This window comes from Brachycentrus maculatus, unplaced genomic scaffold (assembly GCF_059751285.1).
Source record: "Brachycentrus maculatus isolate JH-2025_06_01 unplaced genomic scaffold, ASM5975128v1 h1tg000122l, whole genome shotgun sequence".
Lineage (NCBI taxonomy): Eukaryota > Metazoa > Arthropoda > Insecta > Trichoptera > Brachycentridae > Brachycentrus > Brachycentrus maculatus.
The window spans coordinates 1,834,816-1,859,027 of record NW_028280875.1 but is presented as its reverse complement, the minus strand read 5'-3'; the positions used below and the strand labels follow the sequence as shown (position 1 = coordinate 1,859,027).

Below are 24,212 nucleotides of genomic sequence, written 5' to 3'. Positions count from 1 at the left end.
TACACTTTCATACGCAAAATTTAACTTTAACTTTGGCATAATACTCAATATTATCAAGTTCTTCATATAAAACAAGGGCCCATTAAAAAAGACATATAGTATCATAGCCACATTAATGCCCTTATCGAAGATATGATAATACGGTTCAAAGACTAACAGGAACTTTTGATATCAGCTTGGTTAATCAATCCATTTTTATCAGACGTAGAAAGTGTTAGTCCAAATTTAAAAGAGTAATTTATTGATCTGCAAAATGACTGTGAAGCCAAAATAATATGTAATCAATGTGTTTATATTAATTTTTGGATACGTTTTCGTCATCAATACCTAATTCTGTGGGAAGAATTGAAATTACCCATAATAGCCTTTCTATCTTCATATTTAGAAGAGAAGGGTTTTAGTGCAGTAATGCATATATTTAAAAAAAAACGCGAAATTGATTACAAATAACCCGAAGAAGAGATAAACTTTAACCAAATAAAACGAAATTGGCGCAATCTCATGACGCTCAAGGATCTCTTTAATTTTTTTAAATAAGAAAAAAAATATTTTAAGTTACATGTTTTATTTAAAATTAAAAAAGGTGTTTTATTGTGTATTTCGCAATATTTTTTATTTGTAGAAGGAAATCCATCGCATAAATACTTACAGGTAAGTAGGTAGTGGGTACGTAAATACATACATAGAGAAAAGTGTAGTGTAGTGTTAAAAATTTATAAAAGCATATGCAGACACGGATCAATAATTTTATCTTTAAAAAATCCTAATGAATTCCGGCAGACCGAAAAAGATTAATAAAGATGTTTAAGGCATTGAAAATAAAAATAGACGTATAAAACATATAAAAATAGAAAATAAAAATTAATCAAAGCAGATGTATGTAGAGGAATAGAGCAAATCTCAAAGCGAAATCGATTTCCTAACAATATCATGGCAACTGTAAAAATATTGAAAAAATATTGCAAGCAACATAATAAAACCGTAATCGATGCTCCCGGCTGAAGGTACTTAGCTCCCGGCTGGGCGCGGCCGGATCCACCCGGCGAAATTTTTACCATTAATTTTTCAGGCCAAATGATATTTATATTAAAATTTGTTTTATTACATATTAACATAATTATAATATCAATATTAAAAAAAAGGAATTTTATAACCAACATTTATTTATTTCATTGTAAACAAAAATATAGAGGTCACGGCTAAAACGCGACATTTATGAAAAGAGTTCAGGCAATTAGTAGTTTCTAAACTCAGCCGCTGAATGATGAATTACATTCGAACCCTTTTTACTTATTCGTCACTCGCCGAATTGCAAAAATATTTTTCTTTTTTTTTATTCTACGGTCTTTCTTATTGAGGCTTCTGTTCAAATAATAAGACTTATTAACTTTTTTGAAAGTGAAATAATATATATATATATATATATATATATATATATATATATATATATATATATATATATATATATATATATATATATATATATATATATATATATATATATATATATATATATATATATATACATATGTATATATATATGTATATATATATATATATATATATATATATATGTTTATATATATATATATATATATATATATATATATATATATATATATATATATATATATATATTAATATATATATATATATATATATATATATATATATATATATATATATATATATATATATATATATATATATATATATATATATATATATATATATATATATATATATTGTATATATATGTATATATTAATATATATTTTATATAAACATATATACATTTATACATATTTTTTTATATATTCACTAAATATTACACACTCAAACTTGTGTGGATACATCACAATCGATACAATGCTTTTAAATAAAAACAAAAAAGAGAATTTTCAAATGACTATATTTCAGACAAAAATTCCAGAAAAACACACAATTTATTAAATGTTCCTTCTGCCCTTTTAAACAAAAAATATATAACAATTTACAAACAAGTATATTACAGATACAATTCTCTAAAAAACATTTTATAAAAGGGCAGAAGGAGTACCCACCACTTCCCGAAGCAAGTATACGAGCTGAAGGCTACCGTAACTACTTCACTCCCGCAAATTTGAATTTGAATTTGAATTTATTTAATGTTCCTTCTGCCCTTTTAAACACAAAATATGTAACAATTTACAAACAAGTATATTACAGATACAATTCTCTAAAAAACATTTTATAAAAGGGCAGAAGGAGTACCCACCACTTCCCGAAGCAAGTATACGAGCTGAAGGCTACGGTAACTACTTCACTCCCACAAATTTGAATTTGAATTTATTTAATGTTCCTTCTGCCCTTTTAAACACAAAATATGTAACAATTTACAAACAAGTATATTACAGATACAATTCTCTAAAAAACATTTTATAAAAGGGCAGAAGAAGTACCCACCACTTCCCAAGGCAAGTGTACGAGCTGAAGGCTACGGTAACTACTTGACTCCCACAAATTTGAATTTGAATTTATTTAATGTTCTTTCTGCCCTTTTAAACACAAAATATGTAACAATTTACAAAACAAGTATATTAGGGATACAATTCTAGAAAACACAATATGAATTATAAATAATATGCAACAATTTATAAACAACTACATTAGGGATACAATTCTAAAAAAAACAAATGAATTATAAATAACATGTAACAATTTATAAAAAATAATATTATAAAAAATTATGTAATAATTTTCAAACAAGTATATTATAACATATATAAGTATTATAAATGTCTAATTTTTACTACTAATATTTTTTTTCAAAAGTGTTTCCATTTCCGCTGTATTTACCCTTTTATCAATATTTTTCAATTTATTATTAAATATCCTACACCACTCATTTAATAATATTTTTGTAATATGATGACAAAATAAACTAATAAATGTTTCCTTATGAGTGGCACATGAAAACCAATTAAAATCGATACATAATTTTATCTGTCTAATTATTTTTTTACTAATTTTATCACTATAACATAGGTCAACAATAGCTTGGTAAACTAATTTATGTGTAATAAGAAAACTATTTAAAAAATCACTACTTGGATATAACAATCCCCCTGTTTCTGAATATTGTAGACTTTTTATTAAACTGTGCTCATCTAAATTAATATTTTCGCTTAGTAAATTTTCCTTACATAAATTACATACATTTAATTTTGTCAAGATTTGTCTACATATAAAGCCTGCAAAATAAGAACCTGTATTTTTTTCAAAAAAATCAACACTATTAATAGTAATATTTTGTAAATGCTCTGCGCTTGCAATTTCATTATTTAATTCTAGAGACAGATCCATAGAAGGCTCCATAGTAGACAAATCCTGTGATTTTTTATACATACTTTTTAAAAAACTATACATGTTCATCATATTGTCACTATCACTTTCACAATTCCCTATTGATTTACCTGTTGTCATGCTATTTAATAATAGAGTCTTAAACGCACTTATAAACTGGTAACACGATGGCCGCAAATTCTGTCCTCCATGTGCTCGAATTTGGCCGAAGAAATTTTCTAAGGGGTCTTGATTTAGCCTCCTTAAATTTATAAATCTGAAGAAAAAAAAATTCAGTACCAAAAATAATTTTAACTTTTTTATAAAAGTAAGTCAATATGGTTCACTTACTTAAATCCCATTTTATGCAGATCTTCCCAAATTGCTCTCATTGAATTGATGGTCACTTGAAAATTATGCATTGTTATCGGTCTGCGCTCTTTTACAGTATTGCCATCAAATTCCCATGATTGTAATATTTTTACAGCTTCTGTCCAGAAGGTGAGATGTTCAGAGTTACGAGATATAGCATTTTTTAATCCTTTATGTTTATATCCAAAAGAATTCAAACTATCAAATAAGGAATTCATGAAAAAAATTATTTCCATAGAAAATTGTGCAGTGTCGGGTAGAGGAAAATTATTATGCGAAGAGTTTTGTTCTAATCTTCTAGCATTTAATAAAAGCTGCAATGTAGATCCTACAGAACGGCTGAATACTTGTGCAGCATATTTCACCTGAAATTTTAAATGTTATTCATTAACGTAAACATTACCTGAAATCACTACTACATACATCATAAATAAAACTCACTATCATAAATACGCATCATTAAAAAAGTAGATATAATTTTTATAAAGTTGACTGCGGTATTTGAATAAAAAATTTCTTTCATTATAACATACTCTTTAAGAAAAACTAAACAATAAAAAGATAATTACAATCAGACATGAGAATATAATAAACAATAGCAATTAATGTTGGAAAAAAATCATAGATGTCAATAGATGCTAAAAAATATATTTTAAAAATACATGTGAATGGGCACTATTTTATTTATGAATTGTTCAATTTACATACATAATCTATAGTAATTTCATTCACAACTAAGATCAATTATATTATATTGAGTTTTTCATATTGAACTCTTAACACAATATTATGGATATTGAAGGCCACCATGTTAGCACTCATATCTCATTATTGAAAGAGGCTGGAAATAGCTGAAGAGGGAAAATACCGACATTTATATAAATAGACAAATTTTAGACCAGAGGCAGTAATAAACACATTGGGACATATAAAACTGTATTTTGCAAAATTCATAAAGGAAACTGTCTGCGGTGATCTCCTTTATTACCATTCTCATTATTGCAGCAGGAAATATTTGAATTTTTAGGTCTGTTTTTAAGTTTTATCCATAAGGGTTGAATAAAAATAATAATACTATTTATTATTTACTTTACCTTCATTTTTTCTTTCCCCTTTGGGTTTATATGGCGTTCTGTCAGTTTGGTGTGTCTCACAGTTCCCCCGGCTCCGTCAATCTTATATAGTGCATCAATATGCTTCCATTCAGCTCTCTTTCCATCGCATAGGATATTTTTGGCCAAAAAATTATTCCTGAAACATTTCAACAAGTGGGGTGGATCAAAAATATGATAAATATTTATACCACTTACACAATATTTATAATTTTCTGGATGCGCTCCTGGAGAAACTCGAAGTATATCTGCTCGCGTATCTGAAATTAAAGAATTAATTGCAGACACATTGGAAGATCCCTGATCACTTACAGTGGCTCTTATGATGAAACCAGTTTTATTTATTTCATTAATTATTTCTTTTATAATAGTTTTTAGTAAAATATGTTGAGTAGAATTTTTCACAAAGTAAAAAGCAACAGGTATTTTCCAATTGTGCTTTATAACCCTTAGCATAAATACCAGAACATGATCAGCTACATTATCTGTGCGCCTCCCCATCCCACTGTTCTCGAATCCATCAATGACATCATTTGAAGGGTTATAACTCACATGTGTCTGAATAGCCATCTCATCAAATAATAAAACACATTGTCTAGAATGTTCATCCAGTTTCCTCGAAGTCTTTTTTAAATGATCTATAATTATGGGATTGATACCGGAAGATAAATCAATATTTGATAAAATGGGTTGTAGAGTGGATTTGCAAGGTAGGTTAAACTCTGTTCTCAAAAATTTATATGTTTTGTTACTGAGCTTAGCTATAGAAAGTGCCATTATCTTTTCTTTAAATGTGTATCTTCTACCTTTAGGATGTGAATTGATTAGTCTTAATTGTGCAGCGATAAATGTTTTGGGAAATTGACGCATTTTTGACAAAACTTTTTTAAAATAAAGAGTGGGAGTACTTCTAGTGTCAACTTTTTTTTTTAAAGATTTATTTTCTTTTAGAATTTTTTTAAAATCTTTACTTAGATTTTGAATAATTGACTCTAATATTTTTATTCTTTCGTGATCAGTATCAGTGGATGTATTTGGTAGAAGAACAGAACCTGACGGAGTAGGAAGAACAGAACTTGACGGAGTAGGAAGAACAGAACCTGACGGAGTAGGAAGAACAGAACCTGACGGAGTAGGAAGAACAGAACCTGACGGAGTAGGAAGAACAGAACCTGACGGAGTAGGAAGAACATTCTTTTTAAGAGAGCCCACTGTAGGAACCCTGTTTTCTTTATCACCTGTGGAGAAAGTATGATTATTAACATTATCTAATTGATTATTTATAAATTTAGAATTGCTGCACACATCCAAGGAATAAATGGGTGAAATTGACTCACTTGAACAAGGGATATCAATAATATTGCTGAAAAAACTTAAAGGCAAAGGCAGATTATGATTAGGAAGAGCCCCTTTTTTTAAACGATTACGTGCAACGTCACTGACATTGAAGTGATTAGAGCAAATTCGAGGATCTTTTATATTCAAAAAGTTATTAATATCCGTCAAATATGGGAACATTATCCTATACCATAACTCACCCTTACCTTTAGGAACACTAAAAAATTTTATTGAATAATTTCTCCTTGAAGGGCAGCCAGGAACAATACATTTATAACCCATTATATATGTTTGAAGGCACTGAAAATAATAATGCACTATTAAAAAATTATAAAAAAGCAAATGCAGATTCAATTCCGGCAGGTCAAAATGGATAATCCAAGTTGTTTGAAGGCACTGAAAATAAAAATTATGATACGTATAAAAATTGAAAATAAAGATTAATAAAAGCAGATGTATGTAAGGAAGTAGAGCAAATCTCGAATCGAAATCGGTTCTAATTTTAATTGCCCGCAATAAAACTGCAACCAACAATAAGAAGATAAAAGAATAATTACCAGCAACATAATAAAACAAAAATATCAATATAATCGATGCTGCAATAGGTAGGCACCTACGGATTTCTATTTTTCTATCCATAATTGTCTATAGCCATAGTTAGTCCATATTTATTTCAAATATTTGAACAACTTGTTGGTATCTCGTATTTTTCGTTTGAACAACTTGTTGGTATCTCGTATTTTTCGTTCCCGTTTTGGTGTTTTTGTTAGTGTATTAGCGTGTCTCGTCATTTCTGGTCGTTTTTTGAACAATCTGACGTTTACGAGTCGACCCCCCCTGGAGGCGGCGGCCATGCCACAGACTAACTATTTATATAAAGACCGCCAACTACCTCGATTTTTTATGGCTGGAAGTGATATTCGCCAGCGGCCGGAAGTGACGTAAACGGCTACTAGTACTAAGCTCCCGGCTGGGCGTGACTTCGCCGCGGCTGAATGTCGAATCCACCCGCCGAAATATTTGTCATTAATTTTTCAGGTTAAATGGTATTGATATTGAAATTTGTTGTATTACATATTTTCAAAATTATAATATTAATATTACAAAGAAGATATTTCACTATCTAAATTTATTTATTTCAGTGTAAACAAAAATAGAAAGGTCACGGCTAAAACGCGACATTTATAAAAAGAGTTTAGGCGTTTAGTTGAGTTCAAAAGTTCAGTTTAATAATGGTTACTCAACTCAGCCGTACAACGGTAAATGGTAATGGTAATTTTTTTGACTTACTATAATATACAATATATAAAATTCCAGAAAACACAATATTTTAAAAGGACAGAAGGAGTGTCCACCACTTCCTGAAGTTATGTTTCTTATCGGGGGTGCCAGCGCCCCTTTCTGGACGTTTTGGAAGTCTGGCTAGGCGTTTTTAAAATTTTCGCATTTGGGGGGTGCTGCAGAAGGGAGCGGGAGGTTCAAGGGAACGTTGTGTCAATAAAGAAAAACTACACTTTCATACGCAAAATTTAACTTTAACTTTGGCATAATACTCAATATTATCAAGTTCTTCATATAAAACAAGGGCCCATTAAAAAAGACATATAGTATCATAGCCACATTAATGCCCTTATCGAAGATATGATAATACATTATTAGATTAAAACCAATATTTTTAGCTTTTCCACTTTTTTATTTGACCAGCGACCGGGTTTCGTCGTTACCGACATCATCAGATCCAGTCTGATGATGTCGGTAACGACGAAACCCGGTCGCTGGTCAAATAAAAAAGTGGAAAAGCTAAAAATATTGGTTTTAATCTAATAATAAATTAAAAATGCAATTCCATCACGAAGTGTCAGTGGATAATATAAATCTATATGATAATACGGTTCAAAGACTAACAGGAACTTTTGATATCAGCTTGGTTAATCAATCCATTTTTATCAGACGTAGAAAGTGTTAGTCCAAATTTAAAAGAGTAATTTATTGATCTGCAAAATGACTGTGAAGCAAAAATAATATTTTATGTATTAATTTTAAATCAAACACAGATTTTTTGAGTCTACTAAGTTGTATTTTATTAATAAAAAACACATAAAAATTATACTGTGACAATTGTTTCGCCTTGTTAGGGCATTATCAAACGAATGATAATTCATGGATAACGAATGGTCATTCGTTTGATAATGCCCTAACAAGGCGAAACAATTGTCACAGTATAATTTTTTATGTGTTTTTTATTAATAAAATACAACTTAGTAGACTCAAAAAATCTGTGTTTGATTTAAAATTAATACATAAATTAAAATGGAGTTCTACAAATTAAACGCCAAGTCAATAAATAAACCAAAATAATATGTAATCAATGTGTTTATATTGATTTTTGGGTACGTTTTCGTCATCAATACCTAATTCTGTGGGAAGAATTGAAATTACCTATAATAGCCTTTCTATCTTCATATTTAGAAGAGAAAGGTTTTAGTGCAGTAATGCATATATTAAAAAAAAAACACGAAATTGATTACAAATAACCCGAAGAGGAGATAAACTTTAACCAAATAAAACGAAATTGGCGCAATCTCATGACGCTCAAGGATCTCTTTAATTTTTTTAAGTAAGAAAAAAAAAAATTTAAGTTACATGTTTTATTTAAAATTAAAAAAGGTGTTTTATTGTGTATTTCGCAATAATTTTTATTTGTAGAAGGAAATCCATCGCATAAATACTTACAGGTAAGTAGGTAGTGGGTACGTAAATACATACATAGAGAAAAGTGTAGTGTAGTGTTAAAAATTTATAAAAGCATATGCAGACACGGATCAATAATTTTATCTTTAAAAAATCCTAATGAATTCCGGCAGACCGAAAAAGATTAATAAAGATGTTTAAGGCATTGAAATAAAAATAGACGTATAAAACATATAAAAATAGAAAATAAAAATTAATCAAAGCAGATGTATGTAGAGGAATAGAGCAAATCTCAAAGCGAAATCGATTTCCTAACAATATCATGGCAACAGTAAAAATATAAAAAATATTGCAAGCAACATAATAAAACCGTAATCGATGCTCCCGGCTGAAGGTACTTAGCTCCCGGCTGGGCGCGGCCGGATCCACCCGGCGAAATTTTTACCATTAATTTTTCAGGCCAAATGATATTTATATTAAAATTTGTTTTATTACATATTAACATAATTATAATATCAATATAAAAAAAGGAATTTTATAACCAACATTTATTTATTTCATTGTAAACAAAAATATAGAGGTCACGGCTAAAACGCGACATTTATGAAAAGAGTTCAGGCAATTAGTAGTTTCTAAACTCAGCCGCTGAATGATAAATTACATTCGAACCCTTTTACTTATTCGTCACTCGCCGAATTGCTAAAATATTTTTCTTTTTTTTTATCTACGGTCTTTCTTATTGAGGCTTCTGTTCAAATAATCAGACTTATTAGCTTTTTTTAATGTAAAATAATATATATTTATATATATATATATATATATATATATATATATATATATATATATATATATATATATATATATATATATATATATATATATATATATATATATATATATATATATATATATATATATATATATATATATATATATATATATATATATATATATATATATATATATATATATATATATATATATATATATATATATATATATATATATATATATATATATATATATATATATATATATATATATATATATATATATATAAATATATATAAATATATAAATATATATATATATATATATATATATATATATATATATATATATATATATATATATAATATATATATATATACATATATATATATATATACATATATATATATATACATATATATATATATATATATATATATATATATATATATATATATATATATATATATATATATATATATATATATATATATATATATATATATATATATATATATATATATATATAATATATATATTTATATATATATATATATATATAAATATATATATATATATTTATATATATATATATATATATATATATATATATATATATATATATATATTTATATATATATACATTTATATATATATATATATACTATATATATATATATGTAAATATATATATATATATATATATATATATATATTTAAATATTTATATATATATATATATATATATATATATATATATATATATATATATATTTATTTTTTTTATATATATATATGTATATATTAATAAATATTTTATAAAAACATATATACATTTATACATATTTTTTTATATATTCACTAAATATTACACACTCAAACTTGTGTGATACATCGCAATCGATACAATGCTTTTAAATAAAAACAAAAAAGAGAATTTTCAAATGACTATATTTCAGACAAAAATTCCAGAAAAACACACAATTTATTAAATGTTCCTTCTGCCCTTTTAAACAAAAAATATATAACAATTTACAAACAAGTATATTACAGATACAATTCTCTAAAAACAACTTGTTGGTATCTCGTATTGGTTTCTCAAACAACTTGTTGGTATCTCGTATTTTTCGTTCCCGTTTCGGTGTTTTTGTTAGTGTATTAGCGTGTCTCGTCATTTCTGGTCGTTTTTTGAACAATCTGACGTTTACGAGTCGACCCCCCCTGGCCATGCGACGCCGACGCTAACGTGGTAAAAATATGGATTTTGAATGAGTCATTCCTGAGCCGTTAGAACCAGTTCAAATCGGTGCGTTTTTTTTTAAATATCTTATCAAGTCAAATATATGGTAACACAAACATTCCCGTGATCGTTCCATAGATAATCTGTCAGTTTTCGTATTCTTCTGTCATTTTGACATTCGCTGTGCGGTGCAATTTTTATGCCGTACGTGGTCTTCGAAACTGCATATTACATTATAAATAACGCAATGTGGGAACTTTTTGCATTTTATTTGAAGTAAGACGTTATTTAAATAGGTTTCAAATATTTTATGGAAAGTTATTAGACACTTTTAATTCATAACTGTAAAAGTGACCAAAGTATGATACATGTATTTTTTTTTAATTTTCAGGTTTCTAGTGATTTTATCATGTACTCTGCTTTTTATGTTCCTGGTATTTACGTTAATAGTACCATTGGCGTTCATGTTTGCGTCCTGGCTGATGCGAATTGACGCTCGCAAGAAGCAAAGACGACAAAAGGATGGGACAATAGTAGGGTTCTTCCATCCCTACTGCAACGCTGGAGGCGGTGGAGAAAGAGTTCTGTGGGTCGCCATCAACTCGATATTAACAAGGTCCATAAATAATTTATACTCTAACTCAGGGATTCCCAACCTTTTTCAGCCCTCGGCGCACTTACAAGCTTAGTATTTTGTCACGGCGCGGCGCCTTACATTAGTAAGCTATTTGGATTAGATATAGTGACCATATATATATAGGGTCTTTCAATAAAGACTTTCAAAGTTTCACAGTCAATAGCGACCATATTGTTGATGCTACATCTGTGACGCACACTTTGTTTTATTAAAATTTGAAGATAGAAAGCACTTGAAAGTAATGAAAGATCCTGTATATATTATAGTCAAAAGCAATAGGTACCTACAATAATAGTAGTGGGGTAGATAGGTACAAAAATTAAAACATCCACAATATGAAATTGAGTTTTATTATATTTATAAGAATTGAAACAGAGAACAACAAAAAAGAAAATATTTGTGGTTTCGGATAATGATAGAGGATCGACTCACGGCGCCCCTCTTTACTTTCTACGGTGCACCAGGGCGCCGCGGCGCATAATTTGGGAACCCCTGCTCTAACTCATTTTCTTTAACCTTTGGCCGCCCCGTGGTCTTTTGCATCCTTCAATACCCACCGGTCGTGTATGGGACCGGAGGGTATTGAGCTAGTAAGATATTAAATAGTCGATTATCACATTTTTGTAAAAAATGCAATCGGTCACTTTCTCCTGTATGACTACGATATGTTTATATTCTCATTTTTTAGATACCCTACTACTAAAATATATGTGTACACGGGTGATGTAGACGCTACGCCCGAACAAATCCTCAACAAGGCGCAGAACACGTTCAATGTGAAAGTAGATGTTAATAGAGTGAATTTTGTCTACTTAAACTTTCGGGGATTTGTGGAGGCCAAGAAGTATCCCTACTTCACTCTCCTGCTGCAGAGCCTCGGCTCCATGGCTCTTGCATTCGAAGCACTCCTAAAACTCAATCCAGGTTTGTAATAAATCATAATAGAAAGCTTCTTCTACTTGGCCTGTTTTCAAGAGGGATTAGCCTCCTGCGATGTCGATTCCCAGCTGTCAATCCATCTCTTTGGTGGTCTCCCCGCTAGTCGTCTACCTTAGGGTACAGTGCAATGTGGAGGAGACTAGATGGTTCCATTCTCCTCACATGCGCATACCATTGTCTCCTTCGTTGCCTTCCCCACCTAACGACATCTTCGATCTGGCGTATTTCTCTTATCCTGGCATTCCTTATTCTGTCTCGTTGGCTCTTGCCAGACATGCTTCTTAGAGTCTTCATTTCTGACACTCTAAGCGCGTTTTTTGTGGCTATATGTGATGATGGGTCACACACAAGTTTTGTAAATTTTGAGTTTGCTGCTGATCTTCATCTTAGGATTTTTCCATGTAGAATTTTTTCGGGCGTAGGAAGCGAATATGGATAAATGAATGTATAAGCATAGTTTTTTCCTCAAGGGATTTATACAAATGTCCACTGACTATTATGTCATAAAAGTTTGAACAAGTACGGGTGTGCTATCCCGAGTGCCCTAGCTATTGCTGTTATTCTCCTTTTGGCCACCATTCCTCCTCCATTTTCTTTCCTATAAAGCAGCAATGTCCTCTTCACAATATCTGAACCTTCTTATTCCACTCCCGAAGAGTCATTGCTTGGGTAAGGGTCAAAACCCTCAGTAATGAGGAATAAGACGGAGAAGAAGAAGAATTCCACTCCTACATCCAAGAATCTTGAATGCAGCACTGATCACCTTCTTCTTCTTCTCTAGCCTTCTGTCCTCCACTGCTGGATACAGGCCTCCTCCGTATCCTTCCATTCCCTTTGGTCGGTTGCTGTTTGCAACCATTTTCTACCCCCCACAGCGGTTATGTCATCGAACCATCTATTAGGAGGTCTTTCAACGCCTCTTTAATTCTCCCAAAGTCTAAATGTTTGGGGCCATCTTGTGGGGTCCTGTCTTGCAACATGTTCCCATCACCTTTTTTTTCTAACCCTTATCCGCACCCAATGGTGCATAGGGCACTGCATCGTATTGATTCAGTGTTATCTCGATCGTTACTTACATGAAGGCAATGTGATCACTCCTAAAATCACTAATATTTATTTTCACCCCCCTCCCCTGGGACCCTTATGCGCAATTGAGGTATTAATGCGGTATAATAGTCTCACCTGTCCCCAACTATCTCACTCGTCCGCCTCCGTAGTGTAAGGGTCAGTACGCTCGGCTACCGTTCTAGAGGACCCGAGTTAGATTCCCAGAGGAAGTCAAATAAATATAAGTGATGTTTTCAGTCTAATATTTATTCAATATTACCCTGGACTGCTACCTGAAGCGGGGTACTGATCACCCTTAAATGTTAGTTTGTAATGTATATATTAATTATTGAATAAATTGAATTGAATTGAATCAGTGCTGCATTCAAGATTCTTGCATGTGGGAGTGGAATTCTTCTTCTTCTCTGTCTTATTCCTCATTACTGAGGGTTGTGACCCTTGTGGAGGCAATGACTCTTCAGGAGTGGAATTAGAAGGTTCAGATATTGTGAAGAGGACAATGCTGCTTTATAGGAAAGAAAATGGAGGAGGAATAGTAGCTTAAAGGAGAATACCAGCAATAGCTAGGGCACTCGGGATAGCACACCTGTAGTGTCCTATGCACCATTAGGGTGCGGATAAGGGTTAAGAAAAAAAAAGTCTTACATAAGTTTATCAAACGCTCGATTTTTTTGCAGATATTTTCATAGACACTATGGGATATGCATTCACGATGCCTATATTCCGGTACCTGGGCCCGTGCCAGACGGCCACGTATACGCACTACCCGACCATCACCGAGGACATGATGCGCAGAGTGAAGATGCGCCACGCCTCGCACAACAACTCGAGCCTGATCGCGAGGAACCCGCTCTTCACTTGGATGAAGATGATCTACTACCAGATGTTTGGATGGGTTTGTTTAATCATCTTTTATTAGGTTAGGTCAGGGGTCGGCAGAGAGCCAAATTGTCATGGAAACAGGATAGCAAAAGAACCAGAGACCGCATATATGTCATATTCATATATGTAGAGGTAGATTTTTAACCCTTTACTTGTGCCATATTACTAATATCATACGACTCATCAGTTGCAATTAATATTGCGGAAACTAGCTTAATATCTTCGACTTGCTGCTCTGTTACATTTTTTAAATTATTTTTTATTTGGGTTAACAACAGCCACATATGTAAATCAAAATAATCAAAAGATATACATTAAACAAGCCAATTGAAGTTAACCACAGAAACATAAAGATAAGTACAAAATATTTAGTGTAGATCTAGAAAATTAATGAATGTGTTTGTGTGTGTGCGTGCGTGCGTGCGTGCGTGCGTGCGTGCGTGCGTGCGTGCTTGCGCGCGTGCGTGCATGCGTGTGTGTGTGTGTGTGATGTTGATTCTAGTAGGGACATACATACAATGCAGAGAAGCATAGTTTTTAAAGATCCTGAGAGGACAATATGCTCACCATTCGACTTTTCAACACAGATTTTTCGCAATTAAAAATGTCAACTTGGGTAAAACATGAGTTGTACTCACTAGCCATACGAACATAGGTGAACTCCGCGCATAATTAATTGGAAGGACAGGTTCTCTGAATAAAGATTGTGACGTGTGACAGGTACGGTAACCGGGTACATTATACGTTATTTCGGAAGTCAAAACCGGACTATCGATACGTCCAATTATTCGAAGACATTTAGGAAATTCCGTCTTGCACTGTTTTCGCAGATAGAGGCAGTTCTTTCATTCTTTTCGTGATCAAATCTTTATTTTTATAAAGTTATAAGGTTGCTTGAGATACGGTTGAGATTGGAGTTTATGTCCGAAAAGGGTGAAGAGTCGCAAATGTCTAGGCAAAGGGCCGCTCCTGCCGACCTCTGGGCTAGGTTATAATTTAATAATAATAAATCCCTTACCGCACCCCAATGGTGCATAGGGCACTGCTTCATATAAACGCAGTGTTATCTCGATCGGTTACACATGAAGGAAAGGTGATCAGCCATCCACTTCACTTCAGGTACCAGTCCAGTGTAATATTGAATAAATATTAGAGTGAAAAAATCACTTATATTTATTAAACCCCCCTGGGAATCGAACCCGAGACCTCCAGAACGGTAGGCGAGCATGCTGACCATTACACTACGGAGGTGGACAGATTATAACTTATATAGGACAGGTTATAATTTGATGCCTAAAATTTAAGGCACGCCTAAATTTAACTTCCGCCTCCGTAGTGCAATGGTCAGCAGTCTAGGCTACCGTTCTGGAGGCCCCGGGTTCGATTCCTGGGGAGGGTCAAATAAATTTAAGTGATTTTTTTCACTTTAATATTTATTCAATATTACCCTGGACTGGTACACGAAGCGGAGGGCTGATCACCTTTCATCATGTGTTTACAATCAAGATAACACTGTGTTTATATGATGCAGTGCCCTATGCACCATTGGGGTGTGGATAAGGGTTTGATTGATTGATTGAAATTTAACTTTACATTTTAAAAATTTGTTTGAGTTTTTTAACTAATTTTTTTGATGGATTTCAGTTATATGGAATGATGGGCCGTTGCACGGATATCGTTATGGTAAATGGAACTTGGACGGAGGAGCATATTAACCGACTGTGGAAAGTGCCGCTCAGTACACACAGAGTATATCCACCTTGTGAGGTAACTTCCTTCTACTTTCTTCTTTTTCTTCTTTATGAGCCCTCTGACCTCTACTGCTGTATATAAGCCTTCATCCCCTTCTTTTCATTTCCTCCGGTAGGTTGCTGCTTGCAGCCAGTTTTCATCCCCCACAGCAACAATATCGTCAGACCATCTTTTTTGGGGTCTTCCAACACCTCTTTTGTTCTCCCAAGGTCTCCATCGTAGAATTCTTTGGATCCATCTTGTGGGGTCCTGTCTCGCTATATGTCCTGCCCACTGCCATTTAAGCTTTGCCATGTGATCCATGATGTGCTCTACTTTGGTTTTTATCCTGGTATATTCATTTTTGATTTTATCCCTCAGGCTAAAACCAAGTATGGATCTTTCCATGGATCACTGTGTGCACTTGAACTTCCATCTAACAGTCAATAACTATGTTACATATTTTTTTATTTGTAAATTTTGGTGAAATAATATACTGAGAAATAACTCCTATAATTAAGGATAATCCAGATTTGTGAAAAAGTATTGTTGTTGTCAATACATATTTATTTTATGTTTGATTTGTATATATAAAGGTCAGCCAGTTGAAACTCCTGCAAACCCTGGTGCACAAGGAATCTCCCATCAACATCGTCTCCGTAGGACAGTTCCGTCCGGAGAAGGACCACCCGCTCATGCTGCAGGCCATGTACGAACTCCGGAATCTGCTAATCAACAATGATGAACTATGGTCCAAGGTACTTTATTCTTTGGTATAAAATGTGTATGTTACTTTTAAAACCCTAATAACCCTGTTTTGTTTAATGAAAACTATGTAGATTCAACGTCATGCCTTTTTAAGCACTAATTTTTACTATATGTACTTGGGTTTTTACTATAACTAAGTTAAGATTATATTTGTAAGATTAGAATCCCTTCTTTTTTGCCTTTGATATGAGGCCGGCGCAGAAGGTAAAAATACCTTTCTAGTCCTTAACACCTTTCCGGTCCCCCAAAATTTAAAAAAAAATCTAGGTAGACAGTTACATTCCAATTGGAAATATATTTTGTCCTCTGCCCCACATACTGTTGTAATAGATACGAGTGACAAAAATGTAAGCTTGGAATTGAATTCATTCAATGGACATGGGTCCTAAGAGCAAAAAATCGATGTCGAATGAGATTCGACATTGGACCAGTAAGGGTTAAGGATCAATCGACCGAATAGGTAGAAATACCTTTCTCGTCCTTAGTTCGTTCTTTTGTACTTATATTAAATATATAAAGAAAAAACTTCTACACAACAACATTGTAACAACCTCTTTAAGGCACTGCCAGTCTAACTCTCTATGCGCCTATCAATATTTTTGACAATTGCAATTTCTGTAATCATTTTATTAATTTATTTTTTAGATAAAGTTGATCTTTGTCGGGTCCTGCCGTCACGAGGAAGACCAAGAGAGAGTGAAAAACTTGAAAGATCTCGCAAAACATCTCGCTTTAGACAATAATGTCCACTTCCGGGTGAATGTGTCCTACGCCCAGTTACTGGACATATACCAAAATGCTACCATTGGACTACACGCCATGTGGAATGAGCACTTTGGCATTAGTAAGTACATAAACTTTTAATATTTGAATATTTCAAGTTTATAATTTATAACATTTTGAGTGTGCCCAAATACTTTATTATCTCCAATTGCAGGAGTTATTTTCATATTATTTTTGACATCTCATCAAAGATGAAGAAGAATATGGAAGTCTGAGCATTTACTTAGTGTGGTTGTCAATAATGGATAGAATTGGTGAATGATACTCGTGTGTAAAGTGATCACTTAAACCAGCCTATTACGGTCGTCAGCCCCTTAAATGCTCAGACTTCCGTATTCTTCTTCATCTCTGATGATATGTTAAAAAATAATATTTATAATTTATATTTCAAGCAACAATTTTGTTATTTTCTATTTTATAATTAAAATATAACCACAAATATTTTATTATAACTTAATTATAATGTCTACCAGTTTCAAAGCTAACTGCTTCTTTATCGTATTAACTACATCGTATTGTATCGTACTACATCGCATTAATTTTTTAACTTTTACATGTGCAATGGTCCCGGATCAATGATGGAATCTTTTACTTCTAGGCGTTGTAGAATGCATGGCGGCGGGGCTCATCATGGTGGCTAACTGCTCAGGGGGCCCGCTGTGTGATATTGTGGAGACGTCGGAAGGCAGCCGCAATGGGTTCCTGGCCTCGGAGCCGACCGAGTACGCTCGCGCTATCCTGGAAGTGATAGCTCTCACCGAGAAGGAGCGGCAAGCCATCCGGGATGCCGCAAGGTCAGTGGCCATTTGTAATTCCATATAGTAAACATACTAAATCTAACAATTGGCTAATGGATACTGGTGTCGCGGGTTCGATTCCCGCCAAGTGCAAAATAAATTTTAAAAATATTTATTTTCAATTGGTCTGGGTGTTTGGTGATGTATTTTTCACATTTACCTTCCCTATCTTACCCGCAGACAAGCGTCTAAACATAGAGACTTCGCGGGTTATTTCTTTAAAGAAAAAAAAACAAATCTTTTGAAATGGTACCAGCATGTGAAAGGGATCCAAGACCATTGCATATACACAAGTTCCAAAAATAATTGCAATTGCAGTATTTGTGAAGTATTATTCATATTTACCTTCCCGATCCTCACTGTCCTATTTGCAGACAAGCCGCTAATAAAGGGCTTTGCGGGTTATTCCTTTAAAAAAATAACTTTGTTGGTCTATTCCATTATTTGCGTCCAATAGTGCATAGGGCACATCGTCATATTGACACAGTGTTATCTTGATCGTTAATTGCATGAAGGCAAGGTGATCCAGTCCTGCACTTGTTGTGCCAGTCTAGGGTTATTAACCCTTTGCAGATTTGTCCATGGCTGGTACAGGCATGAGCAAAAACTTGTCGAAAAAATTGCTTTTTTTTTTAAAAGGGATAACCCGCAAAACCCTTACTTTAAGAAGCTTGTCTGCAGGTAGAATAATAAGGATAGGGATTGTCGTCTTCTTCTTCTTATTATTATAGGCCTTGCGGCCCGTTTTTAAGAGGGATTAGCCTCGACCCATCTCTTTGGTGGTCTGCCCGGGAGCGTCTACCATGGAGTAGGCCGTACAGTGCGAGGTGGGGGAGTCTGGATGGTTCCATTCTCCTCACACGCGCATACCATTGTCTCCTTCGTTGCCTTCCCCACCTAACGACATCTTCAATCTCGCATATTTCCCTGATCCTGGCATTTCTGATTCTATCTCGAAAGAAGGTCCTCTATAGGAATTGTAAATGTGAAAAATACACCACAAACACCCAGACCAATTGAAAGTAAATCTTTCGTGAATTCGTTAGTTAGCTGCAAGTTTATGGTTGTTTAACCGATAGTACTGCAATGTCACTTTTGCTAATCTATACACTGTACTGTACTTTTGCTACTCTGTATCTATACACTGTACGCTACAGTTCTTTTGGTATCGGGTCCCCTGACGTTGGTGATCACTCTGATAGCAGTGGTTCTTAACCGGTGCTCCGCGAGCTTGTTGCAAGTGCTCCGCGAAAGTATGAAATACAAAATTTAATGTTGGCTCATTTACTGTGCGATTCGAATTAATGCAAATATAATGGCTAGATGGCAGCACCCTTGCAGAGTGAAGTTGTGTGCGCTCAACTCACAACAGTGGTCAAGATATCTTTGATTCTATATCATTATACTTAGAACAATTGAAAATATCATGGGAGTTATGTGTAGGAATTTGTACAGACGGTGCTCCATCAATGGTAGGTTCATTGAAAGGTTGTGTGACCCTTGATTTGTTCCCCCTGGCTAGAGTCACATCAAATCATTTTCACCGCAGAAGTATTTATGTATTTTTTTTATTTATGTAATTTTTAACTTGTCTGTAATAAAATAATCTGTTTTATTTTTAGTAAAAATTATCTTTGTTTTATTGGATCCTTAGTTTTGGTATACATACCGCGAATTTTCCTTATGATCCAAAGTGCTCCCTGACTTCAAAAAGGTTCAGAACCACCGCTCTAAAGAAAGCATCTGTCTTTTGCTACTGGGACCAACTCCCTCACCCTTTTTTAATTAATGTTTTACTTAGTAAATACCACTATTTCTTAAAATCTACTGTGACACGTGTTTCCATGCATTCCGCATCATTTTCAAAAACCGTATTATGGTGACAGTAGATTTTAAGAAACAGTGCTATTTCTAAGTAAACCATTAATTAAAAATGGATAGATTTTACCAAAAAGTGACTACCGAATCAATTAATGAAATCCCTCACCCTTCTTTACCCATCCAATCTCTTATATTTCTTATCTCACATCTATATATCGCTCACTCCTTTCAAGAACGTCATAAATTAAAAAACTTGATTTTTCAGGAGAACGTTTTTAAAGTTTAAAAATGTAATGCAATGTATTAAAAATAAATATCAAGCCACTTATTGAACTTTTTACTATGCAACAGATCTTTTTATGTAAAACCTGAAGGTTTTTTCTCCATTTGAAAAATATGTTGTATATTAAAAAAAATTAATTAAACAATACCTTTTCTTCAAAATGCAAAAACAACACATTCTGCCTTGTAGCGGGTAAATATTAAGTTAAAAATATGCCTCTTTTGCTGGGATATAGTATATTTTCTGGGCATTCCGAAAACATGCACAACTGAAAATTGACGATTTTCGATTTATGACATTCTTGAAAGGAGTGAGCGATATGTACTACCGAATTTTAATAGTGTATGGTATTGTTTCAGGTCATCTGTGGATAGATTTTCACAAAAGGAGTTTGAAAAAGGTTTCTTGAGAGCGATTGAACCACTGATGAAAGTTTCTACAAACTGAGTCAATATGAACAATCAATCAATCCTGTGTAAATTGGATTTTGTGATTTTTCATAATCTATTTATCTATATAAATAAAAATGTAAGTGTTTATTGGTTCAAAATCTTAAATATCATTAAGTAATTCACAATTACTTAGAAATTTTGACTCAACACTGCATCCAAATACGCCCATCTGTCTATAAAATAAAAATTTTAATGTTTCCTCCTTCAAAATCTTGAATCTTAAGTAATTTATTAATTGGTTTGAAATTTTGGCACAGTACAGTGGAATCTCTCGTAAAGAGCATAATTCGTTCCAGAGTCTTACTCATTATGCAAAACATTTTTTGTTTTGACTGACGCGGAAGTCCCGTCTCACAGGTTATTATTGTGAAAAAATTACTTGACATTTCTCTGTAACTCGTTATGCGAAATGTCGCTCTTTAACCGGATCCACGCGGCTCGCATAACCGTATGTGTTTTTACAAGACATGCCCCAAACGCGGCTGACATAAGCGTTTGTGTTTTCACTTTGCTCCAGGTTTCGAACCTCAGTTCAACTTGGAGGGATTTTTTCATGGTGTGGAACTTTGGATAAAATAATACGTCAATCCTCGGCCTTATGACATCTGTTGAAATATCTGACTAATAATTTGTAACATCACAAGGATAAATAAAACAACAGATCCCTGATTTTTCTAGCGGTCGGTAATTAGTCCGCGCCATAATCATGCCCTATATCTGTCTCACTCTCGACGCTACGCATCGCCAGTGGGTAAGAGTGACACACGATGCGTGCTTTGATTTATTTATGTTACGATCTAATTTGTTTATATTACGATATATTTCAAGAATAATGTGACACACGTGTATTATAGAGTACCAAAAAGGCACAATGAATCCCATTGAACGTTTTTGTTTAGGAAAATAAATCGTTTCATAACTAAATACATGATAAAAGTAATAATTTAAAAAACGGCGAAATACAGCCGCGCACGAGCGTCTCTTAGGAACAAAGTTAACGCGTTTAAAAGGTTAAGGGAACAACTTTTTACCTTTTTTTTGTGTTCATGCGAATTACTTGTTATGAGAGGTTCTACTGTATTGCATTCAAATGTGTTTTTATATACATTGGTGACTATATGTTTTGTTCAAATATTTTTTTCACCGCAATTGCGGCACCATCTGTTGAATGAAACAGGGATACACGTTATACTTAATGTTCCTCATTTCGGACAGCGTACTTCTTGACAGGTGCTTTTACTTAGCATTTCAATGGTTTTGATTTGATTTTTTTAAATATTTTCATTGCTTCACAGGCATTGTGAAATCAAGCGTATAAAAAATGTGTACTTTCTATTTGATTTATTTTCCATGTAATTAGACTGAGCCACAATAACGCGTGGCTGGGTACCTAAAATACTTACTGATGAACCGAATAGATAATATTTATTTAAAAAAAGTTATTTAATTATAATATATTTTATGTTTGTAAATAAAACATATCGCTCACTCCTTTCAAGAACGTCATAAATCAAAAATCGTCAATTTTCAGTTGTGCATGTTTTCGGAATGCCCAGAAAATGTACTACATCCCAGAAAAAGTGGCATATTTTTAACTTAATATTTACCCGCTACAGGGCAGAAAATGTTGTTTTTGCATTTTGAAAAAAGGTATTGTTTAATTATTTTTTAAATATATTAAATATTTTTCAAATGGACAAAAAACCATCATGTTTTACCTAAAAAGATGTGTTGCGCAATAAAAAGTTTTATAAGTGGCTTGATATTTATTTTTAATAAATTGTGTTATATTTTTAAACTTTAAAAACGTTCTCCTGAAAAATCAAGTTTTTTTATTTATGACGTTCTTGAAAGGAGTGAGCGATATGATGTAAGGTAGTTTTAAGACTTTTATCAATGGATTTCTCAAGCAAATAAGTTTTATACCAAAAAAATTACATTCCAAAAATTATAGTCATTTTACTGTGTAGATATGTTTTCATTTCATTTTCATTCATTCAAACCCTTTTCCGCACCCCAATGGTGCATAGGGCACTGCATTATAAACACAGTGTTATCTTGATCGTTAACACACGAAGGAAAGGTGATCAGCCTTCCGCTTCAGGTACCAGTCCAGGGTAATATCGAATAAATATTAGAGTGAAAAAATCACTTATATTTATTTGACCCCCCCTGGGAATCGGACCTCCAGAACGGTAGCCGAGCGTGCTGACCATTACACTACGGAGGCGGACATGTACTATAAGTAGATATGTACTATAAGTTATTCACTGCATAGGAATTTAAAAAATCGATTCACTAAACTGTAAAAATAGATTAACATTTTCTGTCCATGATTTTAACACATTGTTTGTGGGAAACGCTTAAAAGCGTCTTTTACATACTGTTGGTAGTGAGCGGGAGACGCTTATAAGCGTTCTATTTGCTTACTTTTGGTAGAGTACAAGACACCAAAAACATTGTACAGATCGGAATTGGGTTAGCGGTGATTTGTAATTAGTATACAACCTTAATTAGTATACTTATTAGGGTTGGGATTTATGAAAAAACCTCCTGACTTCAATGTGTTAAAAATATTTTCCAAAAAATGTGTTAATTGGTATATAGGTTGTTTGCAATTTTTTAATCTAATTTAAGATAGTTAACCCTCGATCTGTACATATTGTTCCATACTATTTGACGCAAGTCCTGATCCTCATATTCAATCACCTCGAATAAATATTTGTATTTTTTATTACAGTGGAACCGTTTATAATAATCATTGAACCCATTTGTTTTGATAATAATAACTGACTCATATAGTTATGGTAATTATAAAAAATTAAAAGTGCATTTTTTTGCTAAATCATTTCCACAATCTCCTTTTCCCTAATTAAATCCCAGTAAAGGGGCCCCGAGTTACTATTTTACGAAAATGCGCTACATAAATTATCCAAAATATTGTTATTATTTTTAAACCATCTTATGATTTTTTTGCATCAATCCATAGCCACCAATATTGGTAACAACTAGTTTGCCAGCCCTCTGCTTCAGGTACCAGTCCAGGGTAATTTTGAATAAATGTAAGAGTGAAAAAATCACTCATTTTTATTTGACCCCCCCCCCCCTGTGAATCGAACCCGGGACCTCCAGAATGCTACCACTACCGTATTGGCTACGGAATCGTGCTGATCATTACACCACGAAGGCAAACAGAGGCCGCT

General features: G+C 32.9%; 1 protein-coding gene and 1 long non-coding RNA gene across 3 annotated transcripts in view; one reads left to right on the top strand and one right to left on the bottom strand.

Moving 5' to 3' along the window:
• Positions 1–10,878, bottom strand: part of LOC148309513 (uncharacterized) — a 30,139-nt gene extending 19,261 nt beyond the window's left edge. Inside the window, exon 1 of the long non-coding RNA XR_015837526.1 lies at positions 10,835–10,878. This is a non-coding gene — a long non-coding RNA (uncharacterized LOC148309513). The remainder of the gene's footprint in view (positions 1–10,834) is intronic.
• Positions 4,999–22,447, top strand: Alg11 (ALG11 alpha-1,2-mannosyltransferase). 2 transcript variants are annotated; one of them, XM_088260046.1, is made up of 9 exons: positions 4,999–5,185; positions 11,299–11,464; positions 12,174–12,409; positions 14,170–14,387; positions 16,019–16,141; positions 16,702–16,863; positions 17,519–17,717; positions 18,255–18,450; positions 20,917–21,219. In XM_088260046.1, the coding sequence occupies exons 1-9, from the start codon at positions 5,131–5,133 to the stop codon at positions 21,002–21,004; spliced, it is 1,443 nt and encodes a 480-aa protein (XP_088116172.1). In that variant the 5' UTR covers positions 4,999–5,130; the 3' UTR covers positions 21,005–21,219. The 2 variants fall into 2 exon arrangements, with proteins under 2 accessions (XP_088116172.1, XP_088116171.1); XM_088260045.1 differs by lacking the exon at positions 4,999–5,185 and adding an exon at positions 10,966–11,124 and having other exon boundaries at positions 11,240–11,464; positions 20,917–22,447.
• Positions 22,448–24,212: the final 1,765 nt, after the last annotated feature.

What these genes read in the sequence shown, in the direction of transcription:
- Alg11 (XM_088260045.1), top strand. Translation starts at nt 11,048, where the DNA reads ATGCCGTACGTGGTCTTCGAAACTGCATATTACATTATAAATAACGCA. An exon ending in ACTCCTAAAACTCAATCCAG is followed by an intron (nt 12,410 to 14,169) that starts GTTTGTAATAAA and finishes ATTTTTTTGCAG; the next exon opens with ATATTTTCATAGACACTATG. An exon ending in GAGTATATCCACCTTGTGAG is followed by an intron (nt 16,142 to 16,701) that starts GTAACTTCCTTC and finishes GTATATATAAAG; the next exon opens with GTCAGCCAGTTGAAACTCCT.